At 43.9% G+C, this 13,611-nt stretch overlaps 1 protein-coding gene and 1 long non-coding RNA gene across 9 annotated transcripts in view; both read left to right on the top strand.

The window, feature by feature from the left end:
• The window catches only part of LOC308463870, a 439,765-nt gene that overhangs the window by 246,258 nt on the left and 179,896 nt on the right, over nt 1–13,611 (top strand). The gene's annotated exons all lie outside the window — the stretch shown is intronic.
• The window catches only part of ADAM28 (ADAM metallopeptidase domain 28), a 74,989-nt gene that overhangs the window by 21,379 nt on the left and 39,999 nt on the right, over nt 1–13,611 (top strand). Inside the window, exon 4 of the mRNA XM_080982371.1 lies at nt 2,796–2,874. Within this exon, the coding sequence (XP_080838497.1) occupies nt 2,796–2,874 (79 nt within the window). The remainder of the gene's footprint in view (nt 1–2,795; nt 2,875–13,611) is intronic.

Genomic DNA, 13,611 nt, shown 5'->3' with positions numbered 1-13,611 from the left:
TTATTATTATTATTATTATTATTATTATTTGGTCTGCTTGAGCTGACAGCCTCTTATTTTTTAAAAATTACTTTGCTTTTAAGTTGTTTTTAACTTTTTATGATTTTATTGTTTTGTTTTTCAATTGTAAACCACTGTGATGTATCTTTATGTCACAGTGGTATATAATTTTTTTAAATAAAAATAAAAATGTTCTTTTGACTGAGTTCCAACAAACAAACGCCTTCTACCTCACTCAGCGTGGACAGGATTTAAAACTGCACATGTGGCCTTGTTATGCATGCATGCATTCATGCATTGTCAGCCAAACCCATGCTGCATGCATGCCATTGCAGGCCTAGACCTTGATGCATCCAGGAGCTCAGGAGCTCCAGCTGCATAACAAAAGACAGGAAGGATTCTAAAGTGCTCCAATGGTATTTGCTGGTAGTGGCAGGCAGCCAATCCCTGCTGTGATAGGGCCAATGTTGTGATTCGCTAGTCGCAGCATAAGGCGACCTATCACAGGTGGCGCAGGCGGCGTGTTGCCTGGGCCGGCTTAAGGTGTCTATATACTGGGTTGAGTGCCCCTGTTTGTCAGTCTTGTTCCTGCTGCTTCAATAAATCCTTTTGAGCTGAACCCAGGGCTCGGGTCATGCTTGAACCCACCTACACTTCAGCCTTGTCTATAGAAACCCTAGCAATTTGCATATTGTTTTCTACGAGCCTTTTAAAAATGTTAACCCTGCATCCGAGTTGATATATTATACAAGCAAGGCATAAGAGGAAATGGCCAAGAAATATTCCAGATATTTTTCTTTTAAACTGATCCATTGGTAGCATAGCGTTTTAGTCTTGTTAAGGGTGAGGAGTGCTCAGCTTGAACTATAAATCAAGATATTAATAAAGATAATCTTCAATAGAATTGCCACTTGGCCAGTTTCTGCATAATAACTAACCAGCTCAACAGGTTTGTCTCTCTGTCTCTCCTCCTCCTGGCTACTGGCCTGGCCTGGGATGGGTTTTCTTTTTAACAGCTTGTTTCAGTACTGGACAGTAGGCATGCATTAAAATGAAATTATTTCCCACCTGCACTAATGACCTGTGGTAACAGCCTGATTTGCTCTGCTAAAGAGGAACCACCTGCAATCAGTTTTTCCACTACATATAACTGATAAATGTTAGGAGTGTGCACAGGCCCTGAGATTTGCTTTGCATTTGTGCATTTAAAAAAATTCCAGTTGATTTCTGAGTCTCTCTTTGTACTCCCTCGATTTGCATTTCACATCCTGTGTAAAACAAAGCTCTGTACTTCTCCCATTTATTATACAGTAGCACCTCGGCTTACATTGCCCTCGGGTAACATAAACCTCAGGTTGCGAAAGCAGCAACCCCAGAAGTGTTTTGCTGCGCATGCATGCCTAGAAGTGCTTTACCGTGCTGTGTGCATGCGCAGAAGCAGTCTGCCACCGCATGCACAGAAGTGAACCCTCCAGTTGCGGGAACATCAGGATCCGACCGGAGCTCTGGAATGGATCCCGTCCGCAACCAGAGGTACCACTGTAATGGGGAATAAAATAGCAGCTCTTTCCCCTTGAAGCCAAAATGGATTAAATCTAGGAGCCAGAGTACCTCCAGAGTGGATTAAGTTTGCCAAATTGTAGACAAATAGGTCCAGACTTTTTGTGGAAATACAGTGGTTCCTTGGTTTTGAGCATCTCGGAAGTCGAATGTTTCAGTTTTCGAACACCGAAAACCCGGAAGTAGAAGCTTCCGTTTACAAACGCACCTCTGAAGTTGAACGGCTTATGCTGAGTGTTTCTCAATTTTCTCAATTAAATTTGCAGACCGCCCTTTGTGCCTCGGTTTTCAAATGTTTTGGAAGTCGAACGGTCTTCTGGAATGGATTACATTTGAAAACCGAGGTACCATTGTGAAAGGAAATTCACTTTTCTCTTTGCTGAGGCTAAGCAGGTCTGGGACTGGTTAGTGCCTGGGAACAACATGAACACGACCTTGGGTTCCATGATGGATGGAAGACACACACACACACACACACACACACACTTTTACCCTTCCTATGATAGGATCATCTCCACCGTGTTGCGTGTGAGCACTTATGTGCCTTCAGAGGCATTCCTTGACAGTAAGCAGACCCAGTGAAACTGGTCCTACCTGCACTCTACATTTAAAGCAGTATCATGTCACTTGAAACAGTCGCGGTTCCCCCACTGTAGTTTGTTAAGACAGCTGAGAGTTGTTAGGAGGCCCCTATGCCCCTCACTGAGTTCTCTGGGAAGAGGAATTGAATATAAACCATTCTGGGAATTGTAGTTCTGTGGGGGTAATAGGGGTTTCTTAACAACTCTCAGCACCCTTAACAAGCTATACTTCCTGGTATTCTTTGTGGCAAGCCATGGCTGTTTAAAGGTGCATGATACTGCTTTAAATGCACAGTGCAGGTGGGGCCTAGATTGTGGCATGTTCTTGGTTGCGGTGTGTGTGTGTGGTGTCAACAACTGTTCCTTCAGTTTGCAAATTTGCCCATGACCGCCCCCTCCCCAGTTGGCAGCCCCTTAATCAAATGAATCAAGATTTGTGTGCTTTGTAAACACTGTTGATCCCCTTTCCTTTTGTTTAAAAATATGTACCGTGGAGAAGCTTAAGGGCCTTCCCTCCCCTTTGATATCCTACTCTGAATCTAAAAATAGACATACAATGCCATTGGGGAAATATAATTGTAGGCTTATTATGCAATTATCTCTGGCCCAACTTAATTTTCATCTTGAATAACAAACCCATTGTATTCTTTGCAGGGATCTTCTTTCCAAAGACTACACTGAGACCCATTACTCCCCTGATGGCAGAGAAATTACAACAAGCCCAGATGTTGAGGTAAAGGCCAGAGCATCTCGTTGTAAATGTCATGAGAAGGGCGGGTTGGGGTGCATGGCTTTAAGAGACTCTCAAAGAAAGGTAGCTTGCAAATGCATGAGGATCCACTGAGTCTAGACCAGGGATGGATGGATCAGCCTATTTCTGGCCCACCTCATTTTTGCACCTCATTTTCATCACTCTCCCACTCCCTCCCAGTCTGCCCAGCAGCCCTGCTAGTGGGAGGGCACATACACAGCACCACCCCTCTCAGCTGGTTGCTCCTTTGACAGATGCTGTTTTTATGTCCTCACTTGACACTACTGCTGAGCGGATGCAGCTGACCATTCATTTTTGTCGTATTTCTGCATTTGATGTATGCTGTAGTTTTCTTTTATCACTTGGCATGATAAGAAAGCCCAAAGATGTTATCATGGTGCACCCGATGTGTGGTGGAATTCTCCTCACATGTAACTTCTGTGTGCCATTGTTTGTTTGCTTGTTTGATTGATTGATTGATTGATTGATTGATTGCATATCTGATCAAACCTAAACACAGATATACCTGTAGATCTCAGGGTGGTTCACAACCTAAAATGTTGCATGTAATTTGTGTTTTGTGGCTAGTGCTTTAATGATGGCTGTGGGATGTGAGCGCATTGTTCCCATGTGGGCACCAGTGAACATTTGAAAGCATCTCACGCAGGTGATGCAGCATATCTGTGTTCTGTTGCTACCTGTTCAGGGTAGGACTGAACCAATAGGTTAAAATTACAAGAAAGGGGATTTCAGCTAGACCAAGCATGTCCAAAGTCCGTTTCGGTGGCCTAATCCAGCCCCTGTGGCAGTTTATTTCCTGTTTATAATCTTAAAGAAGCTCAACAACTCCAACCCTAAAAAAAGCCCAACAACTTCAATCCTAAAAAAGGTCAATAACTTTGGTTGGCCCTTTGGTCAGCCCCCACAGTCCTTCACTTCATCAAATCTGGCCCTCTTTGAAAAATGTTTGGACACCACTAAGCTAGACATTAGGAAGGACTTCCTGATGGCATGAGCATTTTACAGTGGAATAGATTGCCTTGGAAAATGATGGACTCTCTGGTTTTTTTAGTTGGCAGATAGATGACTATTGTAGCAGTGGATTTCCTGTATTAGCAGTGGGTCGAACTAGATGAGCTCTGAGATCCCTTTGAACTCTGTGATTCTGTGCTTTGAAATGGTATCAATGTGTGGGCGAATGGCATGTCTGAGGGTTCATTCTGCAGATCTTGTTGTGTAGCCATATTGTTGACCTCCAGGAAGGCAAGTTTGGTGGGAAGAACGGCTTGTAACCTGAACAGAATGTCCCACAGTCCCTCTGCTTTGATTGCCTGCCCTTCCCCAGAACTTGTTAGTTTCTCTCAGAGACGGTTTGCAGTCAGCTGTGCTCTCAGTGGACTGATCTTCTGTTCTTCCAAATAGCTATGGAGTTATGAGCTGTAACAGCATATTTGTTTGAAAGTCAGTGTAACCAACATCTTTTATCATTTGCTTGCTGTCTGTGATGTTTCTCTTTGTTATCAACATTAGATTTAGAACAGTTTTGACCCAGCTCTGTTTGAGGGCAGGTATTGGCACACAATATCTTACTCATAATCAGCACTGTATTTGGTACTGCTTAATTTTAATTTCCGTGAGAAAACATTTTTAATCTTCTTTGATGTGAGCTGTGGGTACATGCCAGCTTGTGTTTGTCTTTTAAACTCCACATTGCAGAAGCTCAATAAAAATGCCTTGATGTGCATCTGCATGAAATTGCTGAGTCAATAGCAGTACAATCCTAGGCATGTCTATTCAGAAATAAGCACCACTGACTTTAATGGAGCTTACTTCCAGGTAAGTATGTAGAGGGTTGCAGCATCATTCAATTTACTACAAAGGTCTTGCAATGCAACAAAGAAGGCATTTGCACACCAGAAGCTGAACCCAAAGACCTTGAATTTGCACTGCTTCTCATTGTCTTTCCAATCCTTCCCTTCTCCCTCGTAAGTACCCTTTGGCTCACACATAATGCTAAGCCATGGTTTGTTAAAGTATGGTTTAATAGGCCATGACTTAGTGTTATATGAGACTTCTGCTGGCTGGCTTAACTATGGTTTGTTTACTGCCAAGAAACCTGAAGTGTTTGTTGTTGACTTACAAACCTTGGGTTCTAGTCAATTAACTTTTACTCAGAGCAGACCTATTGAAATTAATACTCATTTCAAACTTTGGTACATTGATGTAAATGCACCTACTCTGAGTCAGTGTTAGTGGCATACCAGCATTTGATTTAACTGTGTCACATGTGAAATCAGCACCTTTCTTTAATCATGGTTTGGATGGTCACCAAGCTGCAAAGCAAAAGTAATTTTTTTAAAATCTGGACTCAGCTAGTTTGGTGAAGAAAAAGTGTTTTATATGCGTTGTATATGCAATATAACACTGCAACACCAGATGGCACTGTGGGGTCCTGTCTTTCTCTACCAGATTTCCCTGTATGACTTTACAACGTGTTTAACTCAATCGCTTCTTTGACGTGTCTAGATCCAGCCTCTGTGGGACAACTCATAGTCAACACGTAGTTTGTTAAACAAACCATGGCTTAATGGTATGTGCAAACTAGGTCAGTATAGGTTTCTTCTGGCTGAGATCTCCTTCAAGTGTAATTTTTACTACTGTTTTTCTCTAGGGGGAAAGATCCCATTTCTGAAAATGTGTACAGTGGTACCTCGGGTTAAGAACTTAATTTGTTAACCTGAAACTGTTCTTAACCTGAGGTACCACTTTAGCTAATGGGGCCTCCTGCTGCCACCGCGCCGCCAGAGCCTGATTTCTGTTCTCATCCTGAAGCAAAGTTCTTAACCTGAGGTACTATTTCTGGGTTAGCGGAGTCTGTAACCTGAAGCGGCTGTAACCTGAGAAATGACTGTATTTCTGGGTTAGCGGAGTCTGTAACCTGAAGCGGCTGTAACCCAAGGTACCACTGTATCTTGTGGGCTTCATGTCCTGCCTTCCTATGTTCCTATTGCCTTTAATAAGTCCTGCTTGTGAACTTCCCAGAGGACTCTGGACTAGATGGATCCTTAGTTTGATTCAGGAGGGCTCTTCTTATGTTCTTATGTTTGATTTCAGAAGGTGCCACTGCTGAGCAAACATAAATACAGATTTACAATTCACACCACAAAAGGATTAGAGATTAGTGAGCACTAAGTATAGGTCTGACTACAACAGAGTTAATGCCTCAAATGTTTGCCTTCAAGTAGAACTAGCTGAGAGCTGTTCTAAGCCATTGATGGCGTGAACATATGTACGTAACAGGAGGAAACACAGGAAGCACATGGCCGCAGACAAATGATCTGAAGGTACACAATGGAGCAACCTTGCTGAAACGAAGTAGCTTTGGATCTTTCTAAGACCTGCATGAGAGAGTGCCTAGAAATGCTCTGTATATAGAGTTAGACCTAAAATGATCCATACTGAGCCACAAGACTGTCAAGACTGTGTGACTAACTTTCCTTAGTTGGTCTTAAAGGTGCTACTGGAAGGATTTTTTTTATTTTGACTATGGCAGACCAACACGGCTACCTATCTGTAACTGTTTCCAATGTTTGGTTTCATTGGATGGTTCTAGTATTACGAGAGACGGAGGGGAATGTCTCCTGCACACCAGACATAATCTTGTACACCTCTATCACCTCCCACACTTGCTCACCTTTCCCCCATAAATGAAGCCCCTTGCCAACTCATATGGTTATTTCCCTATCCCCTATCAAATTACACTAATTTGTGTAACTATCTGGAACAAACCTTTTCTCATAAAAGAAATATTTGTCCTGCTCAGAGGTTGATGGGTATCACCTGAACCTTCTAGAATTCCCAGAGAAAAAAGGCGTGGAGCTGCTTGAGTCACATGCGTTAAGAAAATGGAGATACTCATTTCCAAAGGTTATACCTCAGTAGGCCTCCCTCACAGCAGATGTTTTACAGGTTATTCCAGGTGCTTTCCTTGGACCATGATAATGAGTTACTCAGTTATAGGCACAAAAGCAGTCACTGTGTCAAGTTCCCTGAGAATAACTAACTGCATGTTCTAGCAGTTCCTGTTTCCAGCATGTGAAACTGGTTGGTTTTAGCCTGTGTTCACTGTCATGTTTCCTACAATGAACAACTCTAATAATACACTAAAAAGGTTTGTTTTTTTAATATAAACTATTATATGGTCAAAATGAAACCAGATTTTATTTAACTGCATTTAGGGTATAATCCTGTGCCTCCTGGGAAGGCATTTCAGCAGCCATAGGATAGAGCAGATCTCCCTCACCTAGGGTTGGGGGAGAAATCCAATTCAATTTCCAATTAAAGGTGAATCTACTTATTTTTATTTAATTTTATTTATTAAATTTATATACTGCCCTTCATCCAAAGATCTTGGGGGGTTCAAAAGATAAAAATACAAAAATAAAAGGACAAATAAATAGTTAGAATAAAAACAAAACAATACCAACACATTTTAGAATATTAATCAGCCAAAGGCCTGGTCGACAGGGGCGTACAAAGGAGTGTGTGGTGGGGGCGGTTCTCCCCGGGTGCCAGCCCAGAGGGGGGTGACAAAATCCTCCCTGGGCTGATCACACTGCCACGCCGCCATTGCCCCCCCCACTGGGAGGATCATGCCACTGCGCTGCGATCGGACCCCCCCTTGGACGTATTGCCCCACCCCATGGGTGGATCGCCATGCCCCGCTGCTCTGGGTGCAGGAGCAGCTAGCTCCGCCACTACTGGCTGAAAAAGAATGTTTTTACCTGGTGCCTAAAGATGCATACCATCCATTGGCGGGGGGGAGCGGGACATCTGTGCACTCTTTCTGTCCCCCCCATCCGCATGGTCTTTCTCCCACCCCACCCTGCCCAAGCCGTATGCTCTGTTTGCCACCACCCCAACTCCTGATCCATATGCTCTTTCTCCAACCACCCCACCCAATCCGCACATTCTTCCCGCTGCCGAATCTTTGTGCCACAACGGCCTCCTCTCACCACAGCCTTACCTTGGCCGGCTCTTTCTCTGCTGCCACTGCTGCCACATCTAGGGCCTGGCCTTCTTGTGGCCTGCTTGGCTTCTCTGCAGCCACCAGAAGAGGTGCACCTGCATCCGGAAGTGTGCTTCCAAATGCGCTGCACCCAGTTCTGAGAATATGGCGGCACAACAGCAGTGGTGGCTGCCCCAACCACTCTGGAGGAGGAGGAGGTGGTGGTGAGGCAGCAAAAGCGGGATACCAGGGTGGCTTTTGTGAATTTGTGATGTTCCACTTAATTCAGGGCACTTGAGTGATGAGAAGATGTATAATGAAGGTGCCAGACAAAACTTCCTGGGGAGAGCATTCCACAAATGGGGAGCCACTGCAGGAAAGGCCCATTTTCATGTTGTCCCCCTCCAGAACTCTTGTGAAGGAGGTACACACAGAAGGACCTCAGAGGACAGTGGCTGGCTTATATGGGTAGAGGTGGTCCTTGAGGTATTGCAGACCTCAGCCATTTCCAAAACAATATGCATGCCAAAACACAGCTATCCGTTGCAGTTTGCACTTATTGGAATTTTGCAATGCAGCTCTCTAGCCAAATAATAATAATAATAATAATAATAATAATAATAATAATAATAAATTTTATTTATACCCTGCCCTCCCCAGCCGAGGCCGGGCTCAGGGCGGCTAACAACCAATAATAAAAACGAGTTGAATAAATACAACTTAAAAACAAGATTAAAATACAACATTAAAACATTAAAACAGTTAAAATGCAGCCTCATTACAGGAGGAGAAAGGAAAAAGAAAGAGGGGGAGGGAATCAAATTGGCTCCAAGCCCAAGGCCAGGCGGAACAACTCTGTCTTACAGGCCCTGCGGAAAGAAATCAGATTCTGCAGGGCCCTGGTCTCATGAGGCAGAGCGTTCCACCAGATTGGGGCCAGTACTGAAAAGGCCCTGCCTCAGGTTGAGGCTAATTTGACTTCCTTAGGGCCTGGGACCTTTAGGGTGTTGCTATTTATGGACCTTAAGGTCCTCTGTGGGGCATACTGGGAGAGGCGGTCCCGTAGGTACGAGGATCCTAGGCCGTGATACAGTAGTACCTCGGTTTAAGAACAGCCCTGTTTACGAACTGTTCGGTTTATGAACTCCGCAAAACTGGAAGTAGTGTCCCGGTTTGCAAACTTTACCTCGGTCTAAGAACGGAAGCCGAACGGTGGAAGGGTACCAGCGGCGGGAGGCCTTATTAGGGAAAACGCGCCTCAGTTTAAGAACAGTTTCGTTTTCAGAAAGGACTTCCGGAACGAATTAAGTTCGCAAACCAAGGTACCACTGTAATGTGTACAAAACCTACACTGGCTCCCATTACATTGCCGAGCACAATTCAGAGTGTTGGTGCTGATCTTTTAAAGCCCTAGATGGCCTCAACTCAGTATACCTGAAGGAGCATCTCCACAGGATTTCTTTCCCTGGCAACACCTACAAGAAGGAATGAATACATCACCCTGGAGCTGGCATTAATACTTAAGAACATACATACATTATTTTATTTGTTTGCTGCTTTTCCACAGTCCAAACCAGTCTCAAGGCAGCTTACAACATGAAAAAAATATGTAATTGCAAACATAACAAAAATAGCCATAAACAATCAAAAAATCAAAAAATACAAAGTGAAACAATTTCCACATAAATCATAATTGAAAATAAAAATACAAAATATCTAAAATAAATGCAAGACATCTAAAATAAAGTTACAAGAATAATAATAACAGCAACTACTCTCCCAACTCCCCCCCTTAAAAAATATCCCGGCTCAACATAAGGAGAGCTATGCTGGATGAGGCCAAGGTCATCCATGTGGGCTGGCACACCCATGAGGCAGGGTAAAGCTGCTGCCTTGGGTGGCGGAAGCCCCTTTGGTGGTGCCCCTATGGGCGCTGTGCATATACTGCCGCCTCTAAGGTAAAGGTAAAGGACCCCTGGATGGTTAAGTCCAGTCAAAGGTCCCTAAGCAGTGTGGCGCTCATCTCGCTTTCAGGCCAAGGGAGCCGGCGTTTGTCCACAGACAGCTTTCTATTTCATGTGGCCAGCATGACTCAACCACTTCTGGAGCAATGGAACACTGTGACGGAACCCAGAGTGCACAGAAATGCCATTTACCTTCCCGCCACAGTGGTACCTATTTTTCTACTTGCACTGCCATGCTTTTGAACTACAGTCAAACCTTGGTTGTCAAATGTAATCCATTCCGGAAGACCATTCAACTTCCGAAACTTTTGGCAACCGAGGCGCAGCTTCTGATTGGTTGCAAGAGCTTCTTGCACTCAAGCGGAAGCCACGTTGGACATTCGAGTTCTGAGGAACGTTCGAAAACCAGAACACTTACTTCCAGGTTTCGGGAGCTGAAACATTCGAGAACGGAGCCATTTGGGAACCAAGGTTTGATTGCGTTAGGTTGCCACCTTTGCCACTGGCATAGAACTAGTGCTGGCGTTGGGGCTAGAACCTGCCAGTGTTGCTGCTTTGCAACCAAGTAAGGGATGCTTTCGTGGGGGTGGGGTGGCACTTCCCATTTTACCTGATGCATGGAAACACTGTTTACCTTCCTGCCAGAGCAGTACCTATTTATCTACTTGCACTTTGACATGCTTTCGAACTGCTAGGTTGGCAGAAGCAGGGACCTAGCAACGGGAGCTCATCCCGTCCCGGGGATTCGAACTGCCAACCTTCTGATCGGCAAGTCCTAGGCTCTGTGGTTTAACCCACAGTGCCACCTGTGTCCCACTGAAGTCCCATTGAAGGTGGAACAACACAATTGTGGCCTTGTGCTTTCCCCTTTAATAGGAATCAATGGGAGGGAACTGGAACAGAGCAGAACAAGTAAACACTGGAAAAACCATGCAGATGCCAACTTTTGCTGTGGCAGGCTTGGATACAGTGGTTCCTCCACCACAGATTCTCACGGATTGTCTTGCCATTGTTTCTGATGGTAGGTCATGAGGAGGGAGTATAGCTTAGGGACAGATGACACGTTTAGCATGCTAAAAATCCTTGGTTCAATTCCTGGCATCTCTGGAATGAATGATGAAGTCTATCTTACTAATGCCACAGGGTATGCCTGATTTGCTGACAAAGTTTTTATGACAGCTTCCAGGAAATGTATAAAGCAGAACGGCAAGCATTTTAAAAATATTGCCTAAATATTAGACAGGATGAACAATAGTGAGCAAAGAACTCTTACTAGCATTGTCTATGAATTAGGGATTACAGGAATGTGGGAAATTCCCTGTGGCAATGTTGTACACGTTCTGTCTTTCTGTTCATTAAGTAAGAATTACACATGACAAGTTCTCTATTTTTAACTATTGTCTTAACTGTGGTCAGCAAAGTTCTTCTTTGACATCCTCACATGATGCGCAGTCAAGCTGCTGTTGAGCCAAATACGCTGTAGGTAGCAAAAGACTGCTGTTCACTGAATGGAAGCTATTGTGGGATAATGTGAGGTTTTTGACTGGGCCAGCATTTGTTGCTGCTGACACTAGCAATGTGTAAAAACTGCCCTTAAATTCTGTGGCTGTTCCAACCTTTTTGCATACTTTCATTGCACTTTACGGAGACTTTTTAGGGAAAATTGGTGCTTCACAATTCAGTCACAATGCATTTAGAGGATTACATTCTTCCACATGAGTCTATTTACCCACTAGTTTGAGAGACCCTTCTTCAGGTGCTCCTAACTTTGGAGTTTAGGCAAGTGGCCAGCAGGGAGAGGGGGCCTCTTCATTGGGCCTAGTGACCTTTTGGGTCACCTCCAAACATCAGCTTTCAGCAAGGAGGGGAAAGAACTCTGATGTTGTGTGAAGTGTGCAGTTGCCCTTATTTCCTCTGCAAGAAGATCAAAGGGAAATTTCTCCTCAGACCTGAGTACCTTGCAAAAATCTGGAAAAAGTAACCCATGCATTTTGCAATTGCAATTGCATCCCAAAAATGACATGCATGTTTTCTGACGTTTGAGGCATTTAGATAGTTGTTAGGCAGGGTGTGCAGCTCTGATATTCATTGCATTTACCGGTATTTGCATTCTTATGCTGGGATCACTGAGTTCTTTTTGCTTTTGACACAGTCAGGAGAGAATAAGAGTGTTGGAGAATTTTCTTTTACAACTTTGTAAAAAAACAAAACAACAACAAAAAAACCACATTTTCTCCATAGAGAAAATAGAAAGTGAGAAGAGTTGTAAATAATAATAATTTTTTTTTAAATGAATATATATCTTTGCTGATATTCTAAGTATTGGTGTTGACCTTTAAAGTCCTAAATTGCTTCAGCTCTGTATATGTGAAGAACTATCTCCACCACCATTGTTCAGTCCAGACACTGAGGTTCATCTCTGAGGGCCTTCTGGAAGTTCCCTCACTGAGAGAAGTGAAGTTACAGGGAACCACACAGAGGGCCTATTCTGTAGCTGCACCCGCCTTATGGAATGTCATCCCATCAGATGTCAAATAAATAAACAATTTTATGACTTTCTATAGACATCTGAAAGCAGCCCTGTATCCAGAAGCTTTTAATGTTTGATGTTTTCTTAATCTGTTGGAAGCTGGGCGGGCTACAAAACAACTTCTTCTTCTTCTTCTTGAAATAGCTTTGTGTGTGTTTGTGTTAAGGGTGTGTGATTATGAGGCAGTCTAGCCCTTTCCACTTTTGCATCTGGTCCCATCCACTACTGGAAGGCGGCCCCTGACAGCTTTCCACTGGAGTAATGCAGCCCTTGGTTTGAAAAAGGTCCTCCATCCCTACACTATACAATCCTGGCTCAGTTGTACAATGCTGTTCCTACTCATGTCCTTCCTCTCCTTCCTGCCACCTCCCAGATACTTGTCCACAACAGCATACTGTATGTGTGCTTTTCACAGCAGGAGTGCAAAATTGCAGATATTCATGGCTATCATGTCATGTCATATTATGTCATCATATGATATAATGTAACTTCCCATCATACTATGCCATATATGCCATGACTTTTTAGATTGCTTTGGCAAAAGTCAGTGGAAGTTAATGGGAGGCTTTCACACATTTTACTGGGTGTATAAGGAGGCTTCTTTAGATGTAGCTTTCGAGTTTGTCACTAGCTTCATAGCAATGTTTTATTGCAGTTGAGCTTGAATGGGAAAACAAAGAAAATGGCAGCCCTATGCCAACAGGGCATGCAGATAAGTGGTGGGAAATCTGAACCAGCTGGATCTGCCAGTTTTAAAGCTGCTTTTTGGTTAGCAGCCAGCCAGTAATTCCCTTGGACCCTGGGTGGTTAAGCTTCCTGTTTTTAGACGCCTGTGTACCAACTGCAGGCTTTGCCTATATTCAGAGCAGCCCTCGTATCTAATTTCATTTCGCTTTTCAATCTTTCTATGCATTTCTCCTGCTCTGGAGGGTAGAACTCAAACCCATGGCTTCAAGTTACAAGAAAGGAGATTCTGACTAAACATATACGCTCCCTGTACATTTCTGAGCACAATTCAAAGTGTTGGTGCTGACCTTTAAAGCCCTAAACGGCCTCGGCCCAGTATACCTGAAGGAGCGTCTCCACCCCCATTGTTCTGCCCGGACGCTGAGGTCCAGCTCCGACGGCCTTCTGGTGGTTCCCTCATTGCAAGAAGCAAAGCTACAGGGAACCAGGCAAAGGGTCTTCTTGGTTGTGGCGCCCGCCCTGTGGAACGC

Source organism: Podarcis pityusensis, assembly GCF_964106645.2.
Source record: "Podarcis pityusensis genome assembly, chromosome: 15".
Taxonomy (NCBI): Eukaryota; Metazoa; Chordata; class Lepidosauria; order Squamata; family Lacertidae; genus Podarcis; species Podarcis pityusensis.
This window is presented reverse-complemented; position numbering and strand designations above follow the sequence as displayed.